This window comes from Stenella coeruleoalba (genome assembly GCF_951394435.1).
Source record: "Stenella coeruleoalba genome assembly, chromosome: 1".
Taxonomy (NCBI): domain Eukaryota; kingdom Metazoa; phylum Chordata; class Mammalia; order Artiodactyla; family Delphinidae; genus Stenella; species Stenella coeruleoalba.
This window is the reverse complement of record NC_137169.1, coordinates 8997435-9019586: the sequence shown is the minus strand read 5'-3', so window position 1 is coordinate 9019586 and position 22152 is coordinate 8997435. Positions and strand designations below refer to the sequence as shown.

The following is a 22152-nucleotide window of genomic DNA, read 5'->3' as shown; positions in this document are numbered from 1 at the left end:
GCCCTCCCGCGCCTCTATCTTCCTCTGGTCCACCTTCACCCAGTCGAATTTGAACCTGGAGGGGATCTCAGGCGGGACGGCTAACGATCCAGGCAGGTGGAGGCAGGGGAGCGGGGGCGGAGACATTAAAGATCGCGCCTGCCCAGTGCGGGGCTGCCGCGTGGAGGGTGCCCCCTGTGCCTCCACGCGAGCTGAGAACTTGGCGGCAGGAGTCTGTGCGCGTGCGCGCTCGGGGATGCGGGTGGCCGTGGGGTGGGTGAGGCTCGCGGTCCTCGGGTTCTGGCCGCACGAGGTGTGCCCGGAGGCAAGGCAGGTGGGCCTCGTGCAAACTTCTCCACGTGCAAGACAGAACTCTGCCTGCCTTCGGCTCCCTCCGAAACGGGCTGGACTCCGCCGTAACCACTCCCCTCCGCGCTGTGTCCTTGGCGCAATCATACTTTTCTCCGGGCATTTTCTACCTGCCAAACCTCTTTGCCCATGCTGTTCCCCACCCAGACCTGCCGTGCTCTTTACTTTACGTTTTCTCTTTTCTAAACAGGGAGAGCACTGGGCCTGGAGTCAGAAGACCTGTGATCAAGATCAGTTCCCTTGCCCTGTGACCTCAGGCAAGCCCCTAAATTCTCTGAGCCACAGGCTCCTCCTCCGTAAAAGGGGAGTGGTGACACCTACTGTACTATCTCATGGGTTTGATGGGAGAATCAGACGTTTAATAAATAAATGCCAAAGAGCCTTTAAACTCTAAGGCAGTTCTTGAAGGAGGGGATGATTATTACTTCCTCTTAAGTCCTCTTTTATGTCTAGTAATACTTTTTGCCTTAGAGTCAAGCCGATCTGATATTAATTTAGCTATACCAGCTCTATTTCAGTCCTTATTTGCCTGGCTTAACTTTTTCATTGATTTCCTTTCAGCCTTCCTGTGTCTGTATATTTTAGGTGTGTCTCTTAAAACACAATGTGGCTGGAAGTTTTTCGGTTTTTGTTTTTTGCGGTACGCGGGCCTCTCACTGTTGTGGCCTCTCCCGTTGCGGAGCACAGGCTCCGGACGCGCAGGCCCAGCGGCCATGGCTCACGGGCCCAGCCGCTCCGCGGCACGTGGGATCCTCCCGGACCGGGGCACGAACCCGCGTCCCCTGCATCAGCAGGCGGACTCTCAACCACTGCGCCACCAGGGAAGCTCCTAAGATGTCTTTTGAACAAAGTGTTTGAAATAAAACAGACTTTGCAAGTCGCTGGGCTGGGGAGCTCTAAGCTCCCTTCAAGTTCAAATCTGTTATTCTGACTTTAGATCTCTGATACAATGTTTTATAACAATCTGTTGACCTCTGTCTCCTGACAAATTTTTCAATCTTTTGAAAACTCGTAGAATGCATTCAATAAATGTTATAGAATTAATAATAAACAAATAGATAAATGGTCAGACATGCTACCCCCAAATATGGCACCTTGGCATACTGAATACTTTAAGCTGAAGTTTTTTAAAAACTATTAATTAATTAATTTATTTTTGGCTGACGTGGGTCTTCACTGCTGCACATGTGCTTTCTCTAGTGGCGGCGAGCAGGGGCTACTCTTCGTTGCGGTGTGTGGCCTTCTCACTGCAGTGGCTTCTCTTGTTGCGGAGCACGGGCTCTAGAGTGCAGGCTCAGTACTTGTGGCACACGGGTTTAGTTGCTCCGCGGCATGTGGGATCTTCTCGGACCAGGGCTCGAACCTGTGTCCCCTGCATTGGCAGGCGGATTCTAAACCATTGCGCCACCAGGGAAGTCCCTGACGGAGTTTTTGAGAAAGCAGCAGAAGCAGGAAGGCCCCTCTGACCTTCCCCCACCGCCCTGCCCTTCTTCCCTGAAACAGGTCATAAAATTCCCATGTGCAAGGAACACCCCCTGTATCAGGAGAAAAGAAGACATTCTTATCACCAGAGACAGGGAATTTCTGGCCAAAAAATTCTGTAAAAACAGACCTTGTTAAACCCTTATCTTCCTAGTTACTTCTTTACCACTTACAGCCCCAAGCCCAAACACCTTTGTCTTATCAACTCTTCACAAATTTCTTGTTTTTCTTTGTCTAAAAGCTTCCTGCTCTGGTCACGTCTTTGGGTCTCCATTCTCTTGTATACATAAAAATTCAAAACCTTTGTATGCTTTTCTCCTGTTAATCTCTGTCAGTTTAGGGACTTCCCTGGCGGTTCAGTGGTTAGGACTCTGCACTTTCACTGCCAAGAGCGTGGGTCAGGGAACTAAGATCCCGAAAGCGTAGCCAAAAAAAACCCAAAAAATAAAAAACTGTCCGTTTAATTTTCAGACCCAGCGGGGACCCTAGGAGGGTTGAGAAAAACTTTTTCCTCCCTACATTGGCCATCCCTCCCTCTGAATAATTAACACAGGCAATGAGATGTACCATTTATTTTACCTAACTGAAGCTCAGTGAAGCTAAGAGACCATCCAGTCACTCACACCGCCAGTCAGAGGCTGCATTTAGGATTAAATCCAAGGCTCGCTGGCCCCAGAGCTGGTTTGGAGAGTTGGAATTTCCAGACTGATTTGGAGACTCTGAGGACGCGCCTGGCGGGCCCCCGCTCTGGTCCAGTTTTGGCCAAGGGGAAAAGACACTGACTCCTCTGGCTCCTTCATCTGGAAGGCTCAAGTTTTGTGAAGACAAGAGATACAAGATTTGCAGACAAGATAAGTGACTTTAGCCCTAGCCAGCAGGAGACCAGAGACAAGAGGAATTTGCTTCCTGTGGTTGACAGTTTCTAGAATGTGAGAAAACCCTATAGACTAAAATATGGACTCTTTCCAAATCCCTTTAGAAACTGGCCTTTTAAAGAGAATGTGGGGGAGTTCCCTGGAGGCCCCGTGGTTACGGCTCGGCGCTTTCACCGCTGTGGGCCCTGGTTGGATGCCTGGTTGGGGAACTAAGATCCCGCAAGCCACGCGGTGTGGCCAAAAAAATAAATAAATAAAAAGAACACGGTAATGAGAATGTCTGGCTGGAAAGCCCTGTTACCTCAAGTGTGGCCCACTGGAGACTTGAGTTCCTGGCCTTGCCCATGCTGAAAACTCAGCCTCTGTGCACCGGGGCCAAGTCATATCTCGGAGACAGTTTTGGGCGAAGTAGAAAAGAATAGCTTTATTGCTCTGCCAGGCAAACGGGGCCACACGCATCACTGCCCCAAACCTGACCTCCCTGTCTCCTCTTGGTGAGTGGCAGCTCCAGCCTCCATTTGCTTGAGCCCCAAACCTTGCAATCTTGATCTCCTCTTTTTCTCCTACATCCAGTCCATGAGTGAAGCCTGCTGCTCTGCCTTCAAAACAGATCCGAGAGCTGCCACGTTGGGAGAGGTCATCTCCGTCACATGGCCTTTCCACCCTGCCTGGCCTGGGACACTTCCTCACCGAGAGACAACGAGCCCACACAGCCCAGCTGAGCTCGGCGCCTGGCGTGGGAGCATCTTTCCCTGTTTCAGGCCCAGCGTGTGCTCTTTTGTTCTGCTTAAGTCCGTGTGTCATATGGCACCCGGCCAGCCCCACTGCTCTATCTGTCCTCTTCGGGGAGGGGATGGGGTCCTTCCACTGCGCCCTGAGAGGGCCGAGCACAAGCAAACTGCCTGTCAGCTGCCGGGAGGGACCCGCTGGTCCCTGGAAGACCGACGCCACTACTGAAGCCGATCTTGCTGTCTCTTCTCAGCGTGAGTCCAGCGCCGTCCATCAGTGCTTGAGCGTCTGATGTTTTCCTTGACGCCTCCAATACCAAGCTGCCATGGGCAGAAGTGCCTGGAGGACTCCTCTGGATTGATAACCGGTGCCCGGTGCTCTGCCTGACCTGACCACGCGTCACCACCTCCACCTCTCCATCCAACACTGTCCTTTTAATGTTAAGTCAGACCACGTCGGACTCTGCCCAAAGCCCTCCAGTGGCTCCCATCTCACACTCAACCAAAGTCCTTGAAATGACCTTCTGACCCATCTGCCCCTGCTGCCTCCCTGACCTCATTGCTTCTTCCCATCCTCGGCTGCAGCCACTCTGGCCTCCTGACCGTGCCCCCAAACAGACTGGTCAGGCACACGCCCGCTCAGCCCTTCCTCCGAGCTGTGCCCTGCCTGAAACCTCCCAAGCAAAATGGAATCTCCCAGGTACTAGGGGCTTTTCCCCTCACTGGGGTATCCCCAGCATCTAGAACACGGCCCAGCTCCCGTCAGCTCTTGACTGCTTTTTGAATGAATGTTAGACACTCTCCCTTATGAGACCTGCTGTGTGGAAAGGGGCAGCCACCCTGGTGGCCCTCACTGTTCCCATGTGCCTCTGATGGCCTCTGCTTGCAGGATGGCCCTTGGCTTCCTGGGGCCACCTTGCCCGCATGGGCAGGGAGCCAGAGCAGCCTGAAAGTTTAAGTCACTGTCCCCCAACCCTGGAGTAGCTTTGGCAGATGACCAAGAAAGCCCAGCTCCCCTGTTTTGCAACACATCACACGCTTCCTTTCAGGGTCTGCTCCTGGGGAGCTCCACCTCAGACAGGGGCCTTCCTCTGCCCTCTCCCCAAAGATCCGCTCAACTTGGGGGTCTGGGGCTATAAGGAACTGGGGTCTCTGAATATACTCTCTGTTTGACACAGCCTCTCCTATCTGTACCCCCCCACCCCGCCTCTTCCTTCCTTGAGAAATCTGACGCGCTCAGGATCCAGATGCAGGAGTATATACGCTGCGAGCCTCCCACGTGCCAGGAACCGGTACAAGCGAGAGAACTGGAACTTGAGTGTTAGCCTGTTAGCCTCCTCTGCCCCACCCAAGGCCACAACCATGCGCTTGACACGGGTCCTTCTGCCTGGTGCTTTTACATCTTACCACATGTACGCCACAAACAACACAGGGTATTGCTGAGAGGTTTTAAAATTCACACTAACGCTCTCATATCACGTGTGCCATTCTGCAACCAACGTTCGGCGGGAACCAACATTGATAGAAATAGGCCTGGTTTATTCATTTGAACTGCTGAACAGCATTCCTTAGAATGAACGGACCACGGCTTATCTGTCCGCCCCCATCTGACTATGAGGCTGTTCCCGGTTTTCCACAGCTTCAGCCACCCAGCATCCCTTGGCCCCAGAGCACAAGCTCCTTCCCCGGAGGCCCATGTTCTTTCTTCCAGGGCTCTCGCCACCTGACAGAGGACTCCTAATGCCTGTTCCCCCCCGAGAGCAGGACCTGAGTTCACCCCTGTAGCTCCAGCATGTGGCAGGCACCCAGCTTCTTTGGATGGACGGATACAGAAGAATGGGGGGAGGGGACTGTGCACCAGGCCTCGACCTCTTTGTGCCGGGGACGAGCCAGGATGGCCTGAAAGAGCCCAGGTACCTGGGGCCCAGTGGTCAGTGCCATCCCAGGGGAGTGGGGGGGGGGCCCTGGCCATGGGATCCTTGGAGCTTCTGGACAGGTGTCCCCATCTGCTCTGAGGCCAAGACACAGGGTCTGCCAGGAGCAGACCGCCCCGGCCCACTCACCCAACAGCATCATGGGCTCAAGGAACAGCCCCGCCGACAACCTTGCTGTCACGCAGGGAGCCCTCCCGAGGGCCAGGCACCGTCCATTTCAGCTGCATCATCGCTCTCTGGGCAGGCATTAGCCCTCCTCCAGCAGACACGGGGGTCTGAGGGGCACACAGTCAGGGGCAGGGCAGGATTCAAACCAATACCTGAGCCATCTGAATTCGGAGAAATGGACACCCACTTGCCGCAATGAACAGTGCCCTCCTCTGCTGGGGCCTCGGCTGTGCTGGAGCTGAGCACAGAGCAGGCCCAGCTGGTCGTGAGCCCCTGCTTCCTCCTGCCACGAGAGAATGGGCACCTAAGGCCTGGTGCCCTGGGGATTCGCCGGAATCTTCCCAGGAATGGCAAGTCCAGGCTCCAGCCCTGACGGGAGATTAAACGTGGCTCAAAACACACTCAGCTAGACGATTCCCTGAACTTTAATGCCATGGCTCTGAGAAGGGCAGCTGGAGGCTGTGGCGGACCTCTGAGGCTGCAGACACCACCAGCCTCCAGTGATGGGGTCCTGGGCCCCAAGTGACTAGGCAGTGAGAAGCCGTGGGGCCTCACCCCTGCACTCCTGGGGCTTAGTGTGACCAGAAGCTCTCAGAGCTCCTGCGAGAGGGCTTGGCCAACTTCGGGAGAGGCGTGGGGTAGGGGCATCACTGGCTCTTAGAGGCCTGACCCCGCCAGGCTCAGGCACGGCTCGACCCAGCGCCTGCACGGAGCAGCTAAGGGTGGAGGTGACAAAAGCGACCACAGTTCCCAGCCTGGCACCAGTGAGATGCCTGGGAGGGAGGAGAGGCCTCGAGGAGTTTGGGACAGGTGTGCACAGGGGCTCCTGGCCTCTCAGGGCACTTGATTCAGGCAACCCCTGAGATGGGGAACCGGAAGGCACATCCCACATTAGTTCTGAGAAAGGTGGGGGGACAGGAGCGCCCCGAGGATGACATCCAAGGCACCAAGAAGGTGATGCAGCCTCCTCCCACCCCTCCCCACAGTTTGTCAAACTGGCCCCTAGGCTGGGGCCAGGTGCAGCAGGGCTGGCTTCAGTATCCTTGGGGGACGTGAGCCCTGCTCTCCAGGTCGGCAGGGGCTTCTGGAGAGTCAATCGTCTGGTAGGCACTGTGATCCTGTGAAGGTCCGAGGAAAGCTAGGGGGCGGGGGAGATGGGGGGAAAGAAAAACTGAAGGGTGAGGACTTAGGACATTCCAAAAGGCCAAACCAACATCCCCCTACCCCTTGACCAGAAAGGCCAGAGCTGGGCATCCCAGCACCCAGGAGTGACAGTGGCAGCAGCCCCAGGCATCAAGCCTTTAGCATGTATTATTTATTCAATCCTCCTGTAACCCTACAGAGGTTTTTTATTGTCCCCACTTTACAGATGAGGAAACTGAGGGTCACAGAGATGAACTGACTCGCCTGAGATTCTAAAGCTTGAAGCAGAGGACACCAGGGTTCAGACCTAAGCAGCACGACCCCAAGGACAGGGCTCGTAGCCATTATGCCTCAGTGGTTCTCTGAGCAGCACATGCTCAGGAACCTGGCCAAGGGACGCCCAGCCCTGGGCCCACGGGCTCCTCTCCGGCTCCTCTCCCGGACAGAGCGGATACAGCGTGACTGTTTCCAGAAGGCCCCAGAGCTGGCACAGTTGCAGAGCCCAGAGGGTGCAAGGCAGGCGGTAGGGCTCTCAGTGCCACACCCCTCACTCCCATCTGCACTCTGCACAACTGTCCTGAGCTCCTGAACGGGCCCCAAGGGCCCTGGGCCTCAGTTTCTTCATCTGTCTAATGGAGGAACGTCACTGGCTCCTCCCCGCCCCCGGGCAGGCCTGGGCAGTGCTGAGGTTGCCCAGGGTGGGCGGCCCCGGGCCATTCCGGCCCTTAGCCCAGCAGCTCTCCCAGCGGGTCACGGGCCACTCTGGACCTCTCTTCTCAGAAGTGAAAGGTGGAAGACCACACCTCTCTCCACTTCTCTCAGAGAGAGAGAAAGGAGGTGAGAATGTGCATCAGAGAGGGCAGGGGAAGGGCCACCACGAGAAGGGGTACAGCTCAGAGAGGCCGTGGGAGCGGGCAGCAGGTCTGGGCTAAGGGAAAGCACCTGCAGTTCAGGGCTGGCTTTGGCCGGGGCCCCCACGGCCTAGGCCACAGCACCACCCCTCCCTTGGCCACCCAGACCCCGTATGTGGCAGGAGACGGGGGTTCCAGCAATGGGGCTGGAGGGAGCTGAGAGGGGAAGCTGGCCCTGCAGGTGCCTACAAGCCTCGGGCCACAGACTGCCCAGAACCGCCTGGGGCACTGGATCACGCCCAAAGCTGCACCCGTGTCTGAGCTGACAGGGGAACCTGGCACTGTAGTCTGGTGCCAGGGAAAGGTCATAACAGGTGGGGGCGGCCAGGGGGACCCCTGGGCTCCTGCAGCAGAGACCAGAAACTTGCACACGGTCCAGCCTGGCTCCCAGAGCCCACGCCAAGCCCCGTCCTGCACCTCGAGCCCTTCTCTCAGGGGGCAAGGTTGGCTCCCTGGGGCCGGGGGCTGGGGGGCGGGCAAGGTGGAGACCAGGGAGAGGTGGGGAGATGGCAGCGTGCCAGCACCTGGGCCAGCGAGAGGGGAGTCGGGGAGCTGGCGGGAGGCGCTGGCCTCACCAGTGTGGAGGAGGTGCTCACCCCCGCGCTCCCGGTGCATTTGGTAGACGAAGCAGCAGGAGACCGGCTTGAGGAGCGCGCTGACGATGGCCATGCCAGCGCTGAAGCGCTCTGTGTCCGAGAGGCTGGTCCTTGGGTAGAAGATGCTGATGTGGATGATGTCCAGGAAGATGGTGACCACCAAGCCACCCAGAAACTGCAAGACAGGCCGGGCGCAGGGCCCAGGGGCGACCACGTGTCATCCGCGTTTACGAGCCCGCTGCCCCCCTGCCCCACCCCCTCACTCTCCCACCATATACACCAGGCCGGAAGCTCCACTTGTGCCCTACTGTGTCCTTGGGGTTTGCTGGACAACAGATCAAGCCAGCAGGCAGGACTCTGTGGATGAGATGCCCGACTGGGGGCTGTGAGGCCGCGAGCAGTGGTGTGGGGCCAGAGCACCTTCCCCCACCTCCTCTCATGCTGAGGCCACGACGAGGTACAAGACTTGGGTCCAGAGCCTCTGAGATGGAAGGTCCCTCAGAATTCACTTGCTCCATCTTCACCACCAGAGAAATCCCTTCTCAGCCATCCCGAGAGGCCGGTCGGGTGCTCACAGCCATCTGGGTCTGAGCGGGTGTCGGGAAGCTCCCCCATGGGACAGTTCAGCCAGACGGTGTCCACTCTGACCTCACAAGGTGGTGGAGTTCCCTCTCCACAGGCCTCCCGGCCACATCCCTCCCTATTAGGAGGGCCCTAGAGGTGGGTTACTGGCGTGTGCTCCACTGCCCTCGGGGAAGGGCCAGTCTGGGACACTGGTGGGAGCCCACGCCATGCCCCTCTTGGGGAAAAAATGAGCAGACTCCGGGCTCTCTGAGCCAGGCAGGCAGGGAAGCAGGCCAGACTAGTGAAGGTGCACGTGGGCTGGTAGCCTGCGTGGGCTTACTTAGCAGAAAGTGGAAAACGGGGAAAAAAGAAGGGAGAGGAGATTGGACGAGTGAAGGGGAAGACGGAGCCGGGCCCACGATCACCCTCAAGCCAGTTCTCCCCCAGCTCACCATACTTATGGCGTCGATGGAGTCCCGCTGCGCGACGGCCCACACGCCCAAAGCCAGGATGGTGAAGTTGGACCACGCGTAGGCGCCCGGGAACACGATGCAGCCCCTGCGGGAGAAGGAGGCATCTGAGTCAAGTCAGGAGGTGGCCGCCGCACAGGCGCCCACCCCTCCCACAGGTCACCTCCTAAGGCTCTCAGGTCTCAGGGCCCCTACGAGCAGAGGCCACAGTCCATGGCCTTGTTCCTTCCCCCCACGCCCCCGTGCTCCAGAAATGTCAGCACTCTGCCTCCGCTCTGCCTCCGCGGAGGCAAATGCCACCGCTCTGCCTCCCAAACGGATCCGGAATCTGGCCACGTCCCTCCAGGTCCAAACCACCATCCTCTCCTACTAGCCTCTCCCCACTGGTCTCCGTACTTCCACTCCTGCCCGCTCCTGGCCATTCATAAACAGCAACCAGTTAGGTAAATCGGGGACGTCACTCTGCTAAAAGTTCTCCAACAGTTCTCTTGGAATAAAATTCAGATTCTTGACCATGGCCTATGGGGCCCTGTGGGATCTGGTGACACAGCCCAGCCTATACCTCCCATTCATTGCCTTGCTGTCCCCTCTACCCTGAACACTCAGTCCCTTTTTGTCATTTTAGCCTCACCTCAACTGTTAACTCCGAGACTCCTTCTCTGACTGCCCCATTTCAAGTACCACCTCACCGCTTTCTAACACAATGCCCACCCTCTTTTATTTTGTAGGGTATTGCTACTAACTCAACTGTTTACTTGTTTGTTAACTCAAAGAAAATAATAGTTAACCCAGAGCCCTTACTAGCACCTGGCACAGTTATAAGTGCTTTAAATTCGCTCATTTATGTGCATTTGTCTTAACAACCCCAGTAAGGAGGCACTATTGCTATCCTCATTTTACAGATGAGGAGAGAGAGGCACAGAGAGGTCAAGTAACTTGCTGAAGGTCACACAGCTGCTAAGTGGCAAAGCTGGGATTTAAACCCAGGCAGTCTGGTTCAAGAGGCTGCGCTCTTATCCACCGTATTCGCTCAGCTTGGATGGCCCCAGCACGCAGTGGGGTGCCTCACGAATTTAAATGGCGTTCCCTGAAGTGTACCGTACAGAAAACATGTGCAAAGCACTTGAGCGTAGGGCACAACGAGGCTTACTCAGAATAAGTAATCTCATTTTTTGGTTCTGGAAAGCAGGCCTCACCAGCTCAATCTTGGGGAGCGTCACTGAGAAATCTGGATTTTGACTCTGCTCCTCGAGGTCATTAACCATGATTATCACTGTTCCCATTATTCACACCCGTTAACGTGTGCACTGCACTTCCACAGCTGCAAAACGCACACGTGAGCTCAATGGTCTCCAGTCTCGGTTTGGCAGACAAATCTCCCCAGAAACTCAACAGCTAAAGCAGACGGTCATGATGAAAATCAATCCTGAGTCCTCAGGCCTCCCTTGGGCAGGCCTGGGCAGTGTCCGGTGAGCAGAGCATCGCCATGCTTCTCTCTCACAGCTCCTGAGTGGCGTGCTTCCTTGTACCCATTTTACAGATGGAAACCAAGGTCCCAAGAAGTGGAGTCACTTGGTCAAGGTGACCTGGCTGGAATATAGCAGAGCCAGGACCTGAACAGGGTCAGTCTGAATCCTGAGCCTGCCGTCTCTGGGCAGGGGGTGTGAAGTGAGAGTGAGGGTCCACCCCTGAGCAAGTGACCTCACCCCTGTGTCAGGCGTCTACTTGCTGAGCCGCTGAGCTAACCCCCAGAAGGCGACCAGCCTGGCAGCTGGCCTCTGGACACCCTCAATGGAGGTTAGCAGTTTTACAGTTTCAGAAGTTACGCTTTCACCTTCCGATGACCTTACAGGACAAGTGGGAGGGTCAGTAATGCTCTCACTTTATAGGTGCGAAAATGACTTAGGGGGTTTAAGTGACTCACCCAAGGTCACAGACACACAGAGCTCTACCTGACATCCACCCCAGCACTGTATAAGAGAGCGGCCCCCAGGCTTCAGCACCTCAGACCCCCCAGATGTGAAGGCCTCGGGGAAGAACGAGAGGGGTGACAAGCCCAAAGGGCTCGGGCAGTGTCTGGAGGAAGGTTGAGCGGTTGGTACTGCCCTGGGCTGTTGCCTCCCTGAGGATGAGGGCTCGAAGCTCCTAGGGCAGTGATGGCAAAGGCCTCTGGGTACTGCCTGCCCCTCTGACATCCTTGGAACATGGGGAGCTTGCTGGTGATGTTCCTGACAAGGTGCTATTCAGTCTTGGAACGGGCTGGGAGACGTGGACAAGGCCCGTGAGACACATGGATGCAGACCCAGGACACACATGGACAAGACCCCAAGGAGACACGTGGACCCAGATCCTGGGAGACAGGTGGACACAGAACAGGACACTCAGAGAGTCACTCACCAGATCGCCAGCAGCCAGTGAACCAGGAGGATCGCCTGTGACACACAAAGAAGAGGGAGTGGGTGGAGAGGAGATCTGTGAATGTGACCACCATGGCGGCAGGGGGGTGGGCAAGAAAGCTTATGGAGCCAGAAAACACCGGAAGCCCCCGCCTAGCCCCTAAGAGGGCTTCAGCAGTGTCTGTTGAAATGAAACACCACCAACAGTGACAGAAGAGAAGGTAGAGAAGGAGGAAGAGCACAGGCCAGGCGACGCTGCCACGTTGCCCTCCCCACTCCCTCGGGGCAGCTGACACCTACAGGCCTTCCTGCTTCCAAAGGCGGGAGGCTCCTTTGGGGAACCTGGGAATCTGCTCTGGAATCAGAGGAGCCTCAATGGGAAACTGGGGTGGGGGGGAGCTCAAATGAGGCTGATTTCTTAGGACACTGGAGCTGGGGTGCCGTGTGGGGACGGGGGGATGCCGGGTGCGTCCAGGGAATGGGAGAGCAGCCCAGTGGCAGAAGACCAGAGGGGAGAGGTGGGCCTTGAGGGCCTCCGCAACGAGCATGGATTTCAGCCCAAGTGCACTGAGGGCTTTTCTGCAGGAAGGTAACACGCTATGATTTGTTAAGAAAAGAAATCCCCCTGGCCTTTTTCTAGAGTTCTGCGCTATCCCACCCTTTTTGTTGCCCCATATGTCCTTCAAAGACAGCCCTCTTTACTGGAGCTGGTCTCTATTCCTGGTAATCCAAAGGGCCCTGATTGCAAAGCAAGTAAAGAAGGAAGGAACAGATGCTACAGGGAGGACAGGGCAGCTGCCAGCTAGAGCTTCCAAAGAAGCAGGGAACTCGGAGCTGGTGCTAAAGGGGACGCAGGGACCAGCCAGGCAAAGGAGAGGGAGAGCGGGGCGTCCCAAAGTGGACACCCGGAAGCACAGGCAGGGACGCGGGACCCAGAGCCCCGGGGGGGGGGGGCGCTGAGGCTGCGGGAGGCCAAGAGCCCCAAGTCGGGAGCTTCAGTGGGGCCTGGTGGTCGGTGGGGGCCCTTGAGGGGGTTTGCTCCCGGCACTGAGCAGTCAAGTTGGGAAGGGGAAGCCAAGAGCCGGGGGCGGGGACGGCATGCTGGGCCCAGAGAGCAAGGGCGCACGGCCAGGATTGCAGTGGTTTCTGGTCTGGTGCAGTGGTTTCTGGTCTGGTGCAAGGGGCTCTGGCTGCGTTTCTAGAAGGGTTACTATTCATGGCACATTCCAGGTCCTGGGCCCAGCGCCCCACGTGACCTTCTCTGGGCCTCACAACAGCCTCTGGAGCAGATATTAGAATCATTCCCATTTTACAGTCAAGGAAACTAGGCTCAGAGGTAAATTAAGTTGATCGTGATTCCACTGATGGCAAGACTCAAATGAAACTGTAAGTATGACTCCAGAACCAGGGCTCCTCGCCTTCACGCCGGGGGCACGGCCTTCAGCGGAGGGGAGCTATTTGGGCTTGAGACAGACGCAGACGTTTTCCACATGGGGGGCAGGTGACATCCGGGGCAGACGCCCGGGATACCCCACCTTCACCCCCAGTGCTCAGTGAAGTGAACAAAGCCCAGAGTACGGTCCACGGCGCCCGAAGAATCCCTCTTCCGGCTACAGAGGACTAGATCGATTCTGTAAGGACCAATGCACCTGGCCTTACACAGGTCTTGAGACTCCGAAAAAGTTGAGTCTACATGACAGCAGGCTAGCTCTGGAAGGAATCTTTGCCATCACCTTCCCTCGTTTATGACCGAGTGCCTCCCACGCGTCAGGCAGCATTCTGAGATTTTTGTGCATAGGAACACATTTCATCCTTACAATCCTCTGAGGTACAATTTTCCCCATTTTACAGTTGAGAAAACTGAGGCTCAGAGGTAAGTAACTTGCCCCAGGTCGCACAGCTGAGCCACGTTTCAAACCTGACTTAGCCAGGTGTTGTCCGACCCAGGGCCTGGGCAGATGTGCCCTCCCGTTACAAAGATGGGGAAACTGAGGCAGAGGAGGCCTAATCTTCTGAGGGTTTCTCTTCCCAGGGGCTGAAGGGGAGGGATCACACAGCGCTAAGTTTCTGAAACACGTACAGTTTAAGCCGGCATCGCTGGCACCTGCTTGGCCTCCACCCTGGGGATTCAAAGGCGAGCGAGGCAGATGCAACACTGGGCTGCCCTCCCAGACCTGACACCTAGGGTGGGCGGGAAACTGTGAACTAGGCCATCACCTTAGGAGTGTGGATTTCCAATGAGACAGCCTGCTGTGAAGGAAGTTACAGCAAAGGAGAAGGAACCTCACCCTGCGTCAAGGGAGAGGCGCTTAGGAGGCTTCTCTGAGGGACGAAGGGGGTGAGCAGGGGTTAACCAGGGGCAGAGGGGAAAGAAGAGCATTTCAAGCAGAAGGGACAGCACCTGCAAAGGCTCTGTGGCAGAAGGGAGCATGGAACATTCTGGAAACGGAAAAGAAGCCAGTGTGGCTGGAGTGGAAGAGGAGAGTGGAGAGGAGGGACAGGAAGCTGGGGGTGGGGCAGGGCTGGGCCTGGAGGGTGTGGGGAGAAATCCTGATCTTTATCTTAAGAGCAAAACACTGTCCCCCTCTGTCTAATAGGAAACCCTGCCCGCAGAGGGGAAGGGACCTGTCAGAGGCCATGACACGCGGCCAGCCACGGTGGTCCTGGTGTCGGGTTTTTAACTAAGACAAGACACCAAGGAAGGAGCCACAGGGGAGGCAGCTCACGTCACCACTCCGGAAAATCAACACCAAATCCAGCCCTCCCTTGACTTCTATTTCAGAAACGGCCTTCATTTCCAAGGACTCTGGTTCCCACCTCTAGACTGTGCACACTGCAGGTCTTTAATAAAGGGGTGCTCTTGGCGTGCAGAGCCCAGCTTTACCATGGTAAGAGGAAAGGCTGAGACCCAGGGAAGCCTGTGGGGAAACCATTCTGTTTAACCTGTGGGATAAAGTTTTTCCTGGAGCCAGAAAAGCTTGTACTATGGAGTGAGCACCTGCTAAGGTCCAAAACTAGGCCCTCTCTTTTGGGCAGAACAGAGTATAATCTGGAAATCCTGCAGACCTTTAGCAGACACACATCCCCTCGGTGTGACATCACTTTTGTTTTCTAAATATTTAGGAAACATAGCATTAGTGGATCACTTCTCTTCAGCCCTGGGAAAAGAAACCCACAAAGACGAAGCCTCCTCTGCCTCAGTTTCCCCACCTTTGTAATGGGCGGGCGCACCCACCCAGGCCCAGAGGGGTCTAATGTGCAGGAAAACTCCAACAAGAAACCCAGCCAAGATTCTAAAAAAGAGTGGCTATATGTGTATGTATAACTGATTCACTTTGCTGTACACCTGAAACTAATGCAACACTGTAAATCAACTATATGCCAATAAAAATAAAGAAAAGAAAAAGAAACCCAGCCAAGCTGGCTCTGCCCTTCCTGACAGCCCTCATCTCAGCACAAAAGAACTGTCTGCTGACTCTGGGGGAGGTTTCTGGTAACCAAGGGGATACTGGGGATACCCAGGTACTGCCATAGAGAATGAGGGAGGGAGGGGCCTGAGAATGTGCCTGGGCAGCCTGACCGTTCTGACTGGGCAAGAGGAAACAGACTTGAGCTCCTGGACTCTTCCTATAGACTCGGCCCAGGGGGGCTGCCCCGCCCTTTCCACCGCAGAGACAGGCATCTGACGGTCACTGGATGTACCTACTTACTAACCGTAAGTACTGTTATGGAACAGACATCCAGAAACAGTGTCAACCACATCAATCCCTGCTACTGAGGAAGATCTGCCTGTCACGTGTCTACACTACCCTGAACACTCGGCCCACGTCATCCTTATAACCGTCTGGCGTAGAGTTTTAATCCTGTTTTACTTATGAAGAAACTGAAGCTGTGAGAGATTAAGTAAATTGGCCCAAACGGTAATGCTTATAAACAAGAGAGCCCAGATGCTAATCTCAGGTCTATCTGGTCTGAGTTTTCCTGCTAATAAAAATGTGATGAAGGGGCTTCCCTGGTGGCGCAGTGGTTGAGAGTCCACCTGCCGATGCAGGGGACACAGGTTCGTGCCCTGGTCCGGGAAGATCCCACATGCCGTGGAGCGGCTGGGCCCGTGAGCCATGGCCGCTAAGCCTGCGCGTCCGGAGCCTGTGCTCCGCAACGGGAGAGGCCGCAACAGTGAGAGGCCCGCGTAACGCAAAAAAAAAAAAAAAAAAAAGTGATGCTACACCACCTCCAGGACCACTAGATCCTCCCCTTATCACCCTAGAAGGTAGGGTCTAATTTTATGCTCTTTTTATGGTGAGGAAACTGATACTCAGAGAGGTTTAGAAATCTGCTCCAGGTCACACAGCTAGTAAGCAGCAGAGTCTGGCTTTGGACAGAAATCTCTCTGGCCCCAAAGCCTGTGCTCTATCCACTGTGCTGGAAGAGCAAGGGAAGGGTGGATGGAAATGAGGAGGTTTGACCTTGAGAAGAGAAGGCTAAGGGGGAAACCGCAGGGTCCTGCGGACCAGGACTTAGACCCTTCGTTTGCCACTAGAGGGCCCACGGGGGTGGGGGTGGGACTTCCCAGACGGGTGGTAGACAGACCTGAGGTCACCGTACAGTTTTGTATTTTTTCAGCTTGCAGGATTGAACCTGTGCCCTGGGCAGTGAAAGCACTGGGTCCTAACCACTGGACCGCCAGGGAATTCCCAGGAAAAATATATTCTCTATATTAATCTGTATGGAGGGAATTCCCTGGCGGTCCAGTGGTTAGGACTCTGCACTTTCACTGCCGAGGGCGCGGGTTCAATCCCTGGTAAGGGAACTAAGATCCCACAAACCGCACGGCACGACCAAAAAAAACCATAAACAAACAAAAACAAAAACACCCAGAATATATTTTCCTGGTCCTGTGCAAACACTCGGTGGCCTGTTGCATGAGGCAGCAAGATCCCCGAGGACCCCCGAGGGCTGAGGCTAGGGGACAGCACTCAGGGCTGCTGGAGAGCAGAGGCAGAGGTGGGCAGTGGTTAATGGTGCGGGCATTGCAGCCAAATATGTGGATTGGACCCCAGCTCTGTGACTTAGAGCTGTGTGACCTTGGGCCGGTCACCTGAGCTCTCAGAACTGCTGCTTGCTCTTCTATAAAGTGGGACTATGATGTTTCACAGGGGTGTTGTGTGGCTACAGAGAGGTGGAGGGATGTGCGAAACATTCAATGCAATGCCTGCCAGGTAGTCAGCTCCCCAGACGTGGCCATCCTCATTACTACTACACAGTCAGCTTCCAGAGTTCTTAACCCTCATGCTACACTACCCCCTGCACCCTCCTCCAAAGGGCCTTTCTCCCAAGACCTCATGAACCCTAGCCTATTGCCTTCGAAACTTGTCACAGTGACATTCCTCCAGCTCAGGACTTGCGTCACGGGTGGGGCTGGGTTAGCGACTGCCCAGAGGGCCTGGGGCACTTGCTTCTGCTCACCTGGCACCACTGCCCACTCCAGCTGGGCTGGGCACAAGCAGGCATTGAGCCAATGCCCAAGGAATGTGTGAAATAAGGGAGGGGGTAGTGCAGGGCCACAGGGGTGCATTGCCCCCGCTCCCAAGGGGCTCTGGTCTCAGAACACCCCACTCAGACGGCGGTGAAAAAGCACCAACAGCTCTCTCCACAGGGTGGCCAGGTTTAACAGCAAAAACACAGAGCACCCAGTTAGTTTTCAATTTCAGATAATGAATAATTTGCTAGAATGTCCCAAACATTGCCTGGGATATACTTATACTAAAAAATTATTTATTGTTGATATGAAATTCAAATTCAACTGGATGTCCTGTATGTTACCTAGCAACCCTAGCTGCTCAGGCCCTCCCAGCACTTAGTTGTCTCTGATTGGTATCAGTTAAGACCCTCTGAGATATGATGTTTTATTTCCCAAGTCAAGGGAAGGACCAGACATTTCATTCCGGGCACCCAAAGCCAGCACAGCTCACACCTGGGGTCGTGTGTGGCCTGTCCCACCCATGAAGTTGCTCCCCAAAAAGCCCCAAACAGACTAAGCCCTCCCCGTGGACAGAAAATGTCAAGGCAGAAGTCAGTCCTAACTAATTGGTGGCCAGGAAAGGACACAGCTTTGAAGTCTGACCCTGATGGATTCAAACCCTGACTCTGCCACTAAATCTCTGTGGGACCTTGGCAAGTTACTTACCTGGTCTGAGCTGAAGTTTGCTCATCTGTCAAAATCTCAGAAGGTTGATGTGATTAAATAAATAACCTGGCACCCCACAGATGCCCCCCAAATGCGGGCTCTCTCCCCTCTCAATTCCTGTGGCTCTGTCCCTCATTTCATTCCCTCTTAGCAATTATTTTAGGCAAATCTCTAATTAGAGAAAAGGCGGTCAACATTAACCCCACACAGGCTGGAACAGAGTATCGACACCAACAAACCTTAGTTGCCCTCATGTAAATTTCTTCCCAGCTAAACCTTCAATCCAAGTCCATTCCCTTGTTCCAGCCATCTCTCCGCCTAGCCGTTGACTGAAAGCTTCGGGGAGGTTTACTGAAGCAAGTATTAAGGAAAGTATCAAGGGACGTCTTCCCATAAGAAGTCACAGCACAGACGGTGTCTAATAATCCAAATATGGATCATGTATTGTGCTGTAGTCATCTCTTAGATTCCTTCAGTACCAGACACCACGGGTGCTAAATTCTTTGTCATGCGTGAGTAAAAGGCCATTCCTGGATACTACAGTCTCGAAGGAAACTGCACTGAGACCCAAAATGGCAGGTTTGGTCCAAGGTTCATACGTTCCTGACCAAAGTTAAAGGCTTCAGCCTCTCAGTGGCAAACAGAGCCAAGAAGCACTGGGCTGGTGGGGCGGGGAGGAAAAAAAAGAACAGCCGCTGGCATCCTGACAGCTGAGGACACGGCTCAGGAAATGAAGACACCCCAGGAAGCTCCAGTGTTTCCCTAAATGCGCAAAGTTGGCGTTCTCTGCTTTTAAGTAACTTCTATTGGTGTCTGTGCTGCTTACGAAATAAAGACGTTGAATTCATAAACTTTGAAAAACCACTCGTCCGGGATCACAGCTTCGTCTGCCAACAAAGGAGGCTACCAGGTTGGTGTCCGGGGTGCAGGTGAAAGGTTTAGCCCCTCTCTCGGTGAAAGGGAGGTGGGCCGCCTCTAAGTCCCCCTCGGGCTCTCGGTGGGCCCCCCGCCCCGCGCCTTCCTCTTTCCCCAGGGGAATTCTGGGCGCGCAGGCCAAAGCGAGCCTCGGGGGCCCGGCGCTCCCAGCTGGGCCGGTCTGACTCCGGGAAGAGGGGGCCTCTTCCCTCCCTTCCCTCCTCCAGTTTCCTCTCGGTCTTTCCTGCTGGCCTTCTGTATCCCTCTCCTTGCTACGGTCTATCCACCCACCTCCTTCTCAGCTGGACTCTGTACGTTCTCTTTCTCCCTACCACCCCTCTTTCCCCAAACGCTCGGTCCTCTCACCTCTAAATTCCTACTTTAAAAGCGCAAACGCCCAGCACGCTCGGGGAGACCCGCCCCGCGCCCGCCCGCCAGCCCGCCAGCCCGCCAACCCCAGCGGCTGGGCCACCCCCGCCCCGCCCCGCCTATTGCCACCTTCAGGTTCACGGCGGGCAGCTCCATCTCGACGAAGCTGGAGGGAACCTGCGCGACAACCGCGGGGGCTCCTGGTCTACGAACTCGGGAAACAAACTTGCCCGGCTCCGCCCCGCCCGCGGCCCCGGCTCCAACCCCCCCGGGGGGGATGGGCACGTGGGTTGGGACACGTGACTGTTGCCCGGTTGCTAGGCGACGGCGTCCGGCTGCTAGCGCCTTAGTCCCGCAACTGCCCAGGTAGTTCCCGGCACCGCTGGAGAACATTCAGATTTGCGTCGCAAAGGGCACAATATCTCGCCGAGTTGAAGTTCCTGCAAGTGGGCTGATGGGAGAACTTGGGAGAACGTCCAGGTACAAACTGCAGATGCGGCAACAGCTGTGTCTCATCCCAGAGGGCACCCTCTCTCCTCCCTCCTTCTCCGGTGAAAGTGGAGACAGTTGCGGACCTCAGAGGATCCTTGTGAGGATAAATGAACTAATTCATGTTGAAGAAAAAATGATTCTGACACTTGCTAAAATGGTAAGGAAAACTTATTCAAGACTACTGGGGCAGGGGTTCCACAATAGGGAAGGGAGAGATCAAGCCCAACTCGGAGAACCCCAAGGATAAGTGGGGGTTTATAGGCAAGCAGCAGAGTGAAGGGTCAGTGGATGGCAAAAGTATCACTACGAAGAAACATCAAGGCTAGGGTGATTCTTGCTAACCTGACCTAACAGGATTCTTGCTAAAGGTAGGCCAAAGACAGACCTCAAAAGTGGGGAATGGGGAACTTGATCAGATATGGAGGGTGATCAGATATCAAGGGTCGGAGGGATTCTTGCTAAACTGACTTAGCAGGATTCTTGCTAAAACTGGGCTGTGCAGGATGCAGAAGGCTGGGTTGAGGCCTAGTCAAGAAGAGGGCTCAGAGGAGCCTAACTACAGTTTGGTTAAAGATACAGTCTTTGTCCGGACTTCCCTGGTGGTCCAGTGGGTAAGACCTCGTGCTCCCAGTGCAGGGGGCTGGGGTTTGATCCCATGTCAGGGAACCAGATCCCGCAGGCATGCCGCAACTAAGAAGTACTCAGGCCGCAACTAAAAAAAGATCCCACGTGCCACAACTAAGACCCGGTGCAAACAAAATAATAAATAACTCAATAAATATTAAAAAAAAAAAGATAGAGTCTTTGTGAACATAACGTGCCCAGAACAAATGCCTGGCACTTCGTAAGTGAGCAATATACATAAAATATTGTTATTATCAATACACAAGGGGCCTATGGTTGGAGCCTTCTTGAGTTAACATACTTAAAGCTTCAGAAAAATCCACCTGGAAGACCAGCAGAAAACCTATAGTCACACTTGTCCCCCCCCCCCCCCCCCCCCCCCCCCCCCCCGCTATGAATGGAAGGGATGGAGGGAAGAAAGGGCTCTCCCTCCTGGCATCTCTCTTAAAGATCGTTGCCCTCCAAAGAGTCCCTCCATCCTCCTCCCCAGCCCATCCTCCACCCATAACCAGAGAACACTTTCATTTGGATAACTCCAGCTTTCATTTAGAGGGTCCGCCTGAGTCTGTCTGAGTGTTTATTCTTATTTCCAGGAGGGGAGAGACCACGTGGAAACTTGAAAAACTGCCTGGGTGGGTCCTGAGATCATATCAAGACACATACTCTCTCCAGATACAAAGAAGGACTTTTCTAGGTGAGTGTGGGAACTTTTGCAGGGCTGCAGGGTCCGCTGGCCTAATTTAATGCCCCTTTTGGAGACACAGTCATCCAGCCGGGGGGCAGAACAGCACAACATCTGCCAGAGTAACCGAGAGCTGGTAAGCTTTAGAGACCAGACACTGGGTAGGATTGTTCGGGATTCAGAGCCCAGGGGACGAGCTGGACCAGAGTAGCAAGAGTTTGAGTCCTATCCTTGTCCACTTACTGGTTCAACTTGAGTAAGTCACTTTGCCTCTCTATGCTTCAGTTTTCTGATCTGTAAAATGAGGATAATAATAGTATCTTCCTCAACGGGTTGTTAGGATTTGTTAATACACAAAAATGTTTAGAGCATTGCCCGGCAGACAGTAAGCACTCAATCAGGATTTGCTTCTATTTTGTTGTTCATTATTAGTTAATTATCATTAATTATTGCTACCGGCATAGTACCTAGAAAAGAGGAATTCCTCAATAACTGATGGGTATTATCACATTATTATCATATTATTTCCTTCTAAGAGATGTTCCCCATCCACCCCAGATCCTAGAGATGTTTAATCCAGACCTGCAGGTGTGTAATAAAACCGTGATCACCTCGTAAGGAGAAAATGCAAAACAACTCCTGGGATTAGCGCTGACATTTAGTAAGTACTATTTTGTGGCAGACAGTGTGAAAAGTGCTCATAATAAATGTTCACAACAACTGCTGTGGTGTAGGTGCCATTCTCCTCCTGATTTACAGTAAGATGACCGAGGCTAAGAGGAGTTAAGACACTTGCCCAAAGGCACATCACTACTTGGTGTGAAACTGGGCTGGGGACCAAGGAGGTCTGGTTCCACGGCTGTGACATTCAGCCACTCAGCTCCACAGCCCACATCACAGGAAAATACAGCCCAGGCTGAGATGCAAAGGATGAAGCAAGGCAAGGAGGGGAAGACAGATTGGAGCCAGATGAAGCACAAGGCTGGGCCTGTGGAATGTCCCTGCAGCTCACACAGTGACACTGCATTCACCCCGACCAGCTGGGGCCAGAGGCACTCCGGGATGGGGGTGGGGCAGAGTGCGAGCAGACCCAGCAGGGGTGGGGAGGGAGCCCACAGGGAAAAAGGAAAGTGAAACTGTTCTTAAAGCCAGAGTTCCTGCCATGATCTATCCTGACTGTGGAAAGACAAGGGGACCCCCACAAGGCACATCCCACAAGGCTTTGGGGTCATATTTTTAAGGAGTACACTTCTGGAAGTCAAGTTTAA

The 22152-nt window shown here is 54.6% G+C and overlaps 1 protein-coding gene and 1 long non-coding RNA gene across 4 annotated transcripts; one reads left to right on the top strand and one right to left on the bottom strand.

Moving 5' to 3' along the window:
• Positions 1-4473: 4473 nt before the first annotated feature.
• Positions 4474-19479, bottom strand: AGTRAP (angiotensin II receptor associated protein; the record flags this gene model as incomplete). 2 transcript variants are annotated; one of them, XM_079920803.1, is made up of 5 exons in its annotated part: positions 4474-6673; positions 8186-8360; positions 9202-9307; positions 11617-11651; positions 19216-19479. In XM_079920803.1, 5 exons carry the CDS (start codon positions 19477-19479, stop codon positions 6570-6572), a joined length of 684 nt encoding a protein of 227 aa, XP_079776929.1. The 2 variants fall into 2 exon arrangements, with proteins under 2 accessions (XP_079776929.1, XP_079776930.1); XM_079920804.1 differs by lacking the exons at positions 4474-6673; positions 11617-11651 and having other exon boundaries at positions 8182-8360.
• Positions 17464-21540, top strand: LOC307186123. 2 transcript variants are annotated; one of them, XR_013828252.1, is made up of 3 exons: positions 17464-18712; positions 20796-20896; positions 21443-21540. It is a non-coding gene; the product is annotated as an uncharacterized lncRNA (long non-coding RNA). The 2 variants fall into 2 exon arrangements; XR_013828253.1 differs by lacking the exon at positions 17464-18712 and adding an exon at positions 19601-19735.
• Positions 21541-22152: the final 612 nt, after the last annotated feature.